Genomic DNA, 6,044 nt, shown 5'->3' with positions numbered 1-6,044 from the left:
ACTTTACTTACATGGCAAGTCAAGCTGATGGTCCGGTGATTGGCGCACTCGTTCAAATTTCCCTTCTCCGGCAGTGGAATAAATACTGCTGTGCACCAAACTCTTGTTGTTCATTCCTTCTCTTCCCAGGTGAGACATTTAATGCTCTGCGTGTTTGCCATAGCCTTCAACATAAAAGGTCCAAGTTTTGAGATATTTTCTCAAAATATCAAGAGCTATCATAACCCTGTATCATAATAACCACTGGACCAATAAGTAACTAGGCTTGACAATTTACAATTCTTAAGGGATCTAAAATGAGCGTTTATTGCGTTTCGACAGTATTTTTTGTGGGACATGAGAGCACCTCGGACCTATCGAATTGCATTCTGAATACGAAGCATGTCTTTCTGATATCAAATAATTTTCATTTTTGAAAATCACAATATAATACAAATTTTATGACAAATTATAAAAATTTGATATTTTTCAAATTTTTGATATATAACAGTCCTCGAAGTAAATTATATAAATCTAATGATATATTCTTAAAGTGTATGTAGCAGGAGGAAAAAAGCCGACGGACAATTGAAAATTTTGACCTTTCATATTGAAGATATGGATTTTTTTCACAAAAAGACCTAATTTTTTTGGTGTTTTGGGAAAAAAATCCATATCTTCAATACGAAAGGTCAAAATTTTCAATTGATCGTCGGCTTTTCATCCCACCTACATACACTTTAAGTATAAATCATCAGATTTATAAAGTTTACTTCAAGTACTGTTAAATATCAAAAATATCAGTTTTAATGATTTGCCATAAAATGTGTATTAAATTGCGAATTTCAAAAATCAAAATTATTTGATATCAGAATGACATTCTTCGTATTCAGAATGCAATTCGATATGTCTGATGTGCTCTGATGTCCCAAAATAAATACTGTCCAAACGTTCATACCCCAGCCCTTAAATGTTTTTAATTTTAAAAATTGTTTTGAAACTTGACGTCTGCAGTCTACACCCACGTGGAGAGAGTTAAAGATAAATAAAAAGAACAAACCAGGTGAAAGGCCAACAATTAATGCGACGTTTTTTGACCTTAACGAATCGAATTTTTCTCAAATTAGATTTGAGTTCCTTATAAACGTTCTTATATTCTATGCTTTGGTGAAACTCACTTGAACCATTTGAAATATTAATAAGCCAGTTAATATCACTTCCACTCCACTACAACATAATAGAACTCATAATGATGATGCATGACACAAATTAACAGTGATATGGTGGAAATCCTCTATACATGGTTCTCAACTGTGGCATTCTGATCAACGATAAGTGCCTCTTTTCATATCACAATTGATATTATATGATATTAATCACTGTTAATGCTTCCCACGGTGTGCTTCATTTATTAGCGAGTAGAATCTGTTTTAAATGGTCTATGGTAGAATCAATCTTCCTTCCCAAGTAAGGACATGTTCACATATAAATTATTTACCCGGGACCCGAGTTAATCCGGGTTCTAACTGGGTTGAAAAAATTCTGTTCACATACATACAATACATACAATAGGCTTTTATATAGCGCCATTTCAAATGATCACAGCGCTCAAAACAACATAGCAAGAAATATACAACAAAAACACTATGGCCACTCTCATAAAGAAAATTGACCCAGGTTGATTATTTTGGCTAAGACTATATACTGAAAAATGCAGGCGTGTTCATATTCCGTCATTGACTATTATAATAAGCTCTCGGCCTAATTATGCTATTTTTTTTAAAATTCCAGCTTAGGTTATCTTATGTAGCTACAATTCTGCTTATTTGCAGCTGTTTTTTAATATATCGCCCTGCACTCATCACCTGTGTATGTCTGCAATTATAGATTGAATACAATACCGCTTTTTTCAAAGATACTAATCTTACAGGTGCGAGTGATCAGCATATGAATATTCTATTCTAATCGGATTAACTACCATAGCAATAGATGAATATACTTTTTGAATAGATCGCCCTATGTTCACGCGGTATACAGGGTGTCCCATAAAAAATTACCGAAAGAATAAAATTGAATGTAAGTCGAGAACTAGACATCAAAATCAAAAAATTTAAAATGTAGCGCATAGCCTATTTTCTTGTACATCACGTACGAAAATTGTATTTGATTCGGTTGAATGGTTGTGAAGAAATTAACAATTACATAATGCGCGCATCAATGCAGTTCATTCCAAGTTTGATCAACAGTTGCTTTTTGTGTATCTCACTAAATTTAGTCCACATTATCTATTCGACGGTGTCCATGCTTTCACTGAAGATGAATAACCGTTAGCGCTTTGATTTCTGCAATTGGAAGCTTTCCAACTTCAATTCTTTATGTTGTGCAAATGTTATATTTTAACTTTCCAAAGAACATTTGAGCCAAGAATGACAATGAGCAAGTGCTTACAGCTCGTACGTGTGGTTTTTGATACCATGCAACATTAATGTTGAAGTTTTAAAAGATTAAAACTTTGCATAATAATTTCTTGGAAATATTCCAAAAACATTATTGTGTGTGAGAATTTTATAAGCTAGATGGAATGCTTTATGCAATAATTCTTTATGCACAACATTTATATCAACATTAACGAAAAAGATATTTTACAAGTACCGAACATCATCTTACATCCAAGCTTTCATTTTCAATATCGTGCAGGTTTGCAAATTTGAACAAAACCTAATTAAATGTTTGGCAAGATACATGTTATTTATAAAGAACGAAAAGGATTTCACGGTACAAAATATGAAGCCCATTGACAGTAACTGTTAACCACTAGTGCGCATTGTGTTGAATGATTTTCCTCAAACTTGGAATGAAGTGAATTGACGCATGCGTTATGTAATCGCTCATTTCTTCGCAATCAGTCAACCGATTCCAGTAAAATTTGCGTATTTGATGCAAAATAAGATGGGCTACCCACTGATATTTAGATTTTTTGATTCTGATGTCTACTTCTCGACTTACGTCCAAATTCATTCGCCCGGTAATTTTTTCTGGGACACCCTGTATATGCATTGAACCATAGATGTCAAAGAAATGCTGATCACTCGCACCTAATTAGTATCTTTGAAAAGAGCGGTATTGTATTCAATCTATGATTGCATTCAATTTGAGAAAGTGCTGTGTTACAGCACGAAACGTCAAAAGTTATATTCATCTATTTCTATGGTAGTTAATCCAATTATTACGTCACTTCGACAGCGAATAGAATTACAATCTATGACATGGTTCACATTATTTACATAGTTCTAAAACAAATCCAATATAAAATAGGTGATGTTAACATACCTCAATGACGTTTCGTGCTGTAACACAGCACTTTCTCAAATTGAATGACCAGCTTTGACCTTAGACGTCTGTTGCTTCCTGTTGGTAGCTGACGTAGGTGGTGCTGTTAGTAACTGCTCATAGATATGCGGAAGGAAGTAGTTTCCACAATCCCTGTTGAGTGTATTAGCCTGCCCCCTCTTTCGTATCCAAATTGATTCCTTTATATGTCTTCTTTTTCTGTTGGTTTCAACTGAATGTCTTTTTTCTTTGCTTCGTCCCAACCGATCACGTGATTGTCTTCGGCGACATGATCCGTAAGAGCGGATTTCCTAGGGGCGCTTTCTACAGATGATTTTTTTGTGCCCTGGTGTAGGGTTTTTTCGAAGCTGCGTCTGATTCAGATTTGTGCTCTTTCATTCTCGTACCAAAGAGTCTTGAAGTTTCACCGAAGTAAGATTTTGGGCAACCTAAGTATGGAATTTCATAAACGGTTTCTTAGCGTTTTATGTGGCTTGAAATTTGCTTGGTAACCGTGCCTCTTTGAAATTCTCTTTGTCTTTTCCGAGAGACCCTGCTTGTACGGGAGACACACAAAACCGCGGCTTTTGGTTTGCGACTGATCTTTGACTATTGGCTTGCTCGGTTTCTGAACAGATTTAAATGCCCACTCCGGGTATCCACAGCGTGAAAGAGCTTCCTTTATTCTAGCTTCCTTCAGCTCCATACATTGCCCTATCTTTCTCCTCGGTGACAACTTTATCTTTCCTGTCCATACGTGTCCGGATTACACTGAGTTTGTGTTGTTAGGGGTGGTGCGATTGGAAATGCAGAATCTGCATATATCTGATATTGATCTGTATGTGTCGCTTTTCTGTAAACTAAGAGCTTGATTGAACCGTTTGGTTTCTTGACTATTAGTGTATCCAAGAAAGGAATTTCCTTATTTTCTTCCGTTCCATAGGTGAACTTAATATTGCCGGTTTTGTCTATTTGATTTAGATACTCTGTGAGGGGTTCTGCGGATCCTTTGTCAACAATTTCCAACACATCATCCACATAACGTTTCCATAGCCTAGGTTTTATGTCAAGGGGGGCTGTGACGAGCGATTCTTGTTCAAGCCACACCATGCACAAGTTCGCTACAATCGGGCTGACGGGCGAACCCATAGCTGTGCCAACGCGTTGTTGATATATTTGTCCCCGGAAGGAAAAGTAAGTGGTGGTGAGTGCGCACTCAAGAACTTCCATGATGTCAACTATCGAAAGCTTAGGCCTTTCTTTCAACGTGTTGTCATCTTCCAGTCGCTTCCTAATGATATTTAAAGAATCGTGAGATTCGTGAGACATAAACTCTTCTCCTTCATCAATTAAAATCTCCGCTAGACCATTCGCTAGGTCTTTTGAATTGACTACGTGGTGTTGGGTCTGACCTACCAAAGGACCTAAGATACGAGCCAGTTCTTTTGAGGTCCCGTACATGGGGCGATGGAACCACAATAATCTACAATAGGTCTTACCGGGGTACCAGGTTTATGCATTTTAGGTGTACAATACATTCGTGGCGTGTTCTCTGCAGTGGGGTACAGTTTTCTTTAACATAACAAGAATCTTATCCTTATATTTAGATGTTGGGTCAGATTTCAGTTTTTGGTATGTTTTTCATCGCTCAACATGTTGTTTACTTTCTCTTCATAATCAACTTAGTTTAAGACCACTGTAGATTTGCCTTTATCCGCTGGCAGTAAAATTACGATATTGTCATCTTTCTTGAGATCTACCATATCCCTGGATCTACCAAAGCCAGTTTTTCTTCTTTGTATAGATTAGATTTTGTGTTATTAGACGATTTGTGGAAGCTACTTCCTTCCGCACATCTATGACCAGTTACTAACAGCGCCACCTACGTCAGCTACCAACAGGAAGCAACAGACGTCTAAGGCCAAAGCTGGTCATTCAATTTGTATTGAGAAAGTGCTGTGATACAGAACGAAACGTCATTGAGGTATGTCAACATCACCTATTTTATATTGGATTAATGTTTTAGAACTATGTAAATAATTTCAATGGACAATCCTGATGAATCTATTTGGTGATATATGGTTCAATGCAGAGGTACCGCGTGAACGTACTAGTAAAGTGCAATATATTCAAAAAAATGTATTCACCTATTGCTATGGTCGTTTTCTTTTCCTTCATTTGCATCACGTCAGTTCTTTTCCCTCATATAGCTCCGAGCAAGGGATAGTCTGGTAAACAGTGTACTTCGGTTATATTTATAAATGCGCTTTTATAAATGCGCACGTGACCCATGGGCACGACATACCAATACCAGCAAGCGTGACCAAATCCTCATGCATTGACCACTATACAGAAAGGGACAGGAACTCTGTAGATAAATATCATCAAATTTAAGTATTAATTGAATTGCACAATTATTACACATTTTGCAATTCTGAATTTGTAATATGTGACCCCTCAGCACAACTGAGCCCTGAAGTCGCCAATCATCATTTTTGAGATATTCAACCAAAATATTCTGCTTGAAATTAGCTTTAAAATGATGTATATCATGTCTATAGTACTTGACATTTAAGTAGTGAAAAATAAATAAAACAGTCAATAAATCCTTTGTTTCCTATTGTTTATTGTTAAGTTCAATGGAACATATCTCAATAGTGGCACTGGCGACATCCGGGCTCAGTTGTGCCGAGGGGTCACATATGTTATCAAAAACAACATTTTGAAAGTATTTG

General features: G+C 36.4%; 1 protein-coding gene across 1 annotated transcript; it reads right to left on the bottom strand.

The window, feature by feature from the left end:
* Positions 1–4,047: 4,047 nt before the first annotated feature.
* Positions 4,048–4,770, bottom strand: LOC140154495 (uncharacterized). The gene has a single exon (XM_072177063.1). The coding sequence runs from the start codon at positions 4,768–4,770 to the stop codon at positions 4,048–4,050; it is 723 nt and encodes a 240-aa protein (XP_072033164.1).
* Between the last annotated feature and the right edge of the window lie 1,274 nt (positions 4,771–6,044).

The sequence above is a fragment of the Amphiura filiformis genome, chromosome 6 (genome assembly GCF_039555335.1).
Source record: "Amphiura filiformis chromosome 6, Afil_fr2py, whole genome shotgun sequence".
Classification (NCBI taxonomy): Eukaryota; Metazoa; Echinodermata; class Ophiuroidea; order Amphilepidida; family Amphiuridae; genus Amphiura; species Amphiura filiformis.
Note: the sequence above shows the minus strand (reverse complement) of the source record. Positions and strands in the feature narration are given on the sequence as shown.

Excerpts from the sequence above, each read along its gene's own strand:
- LOC140154495 (XM_072177063.1), bottom strand. The coding sequence starts at position 4,770 with ATGTACGGGACCTCAAAAGAACTGGCTCGTATCTTAGGTCCTTTGGTA.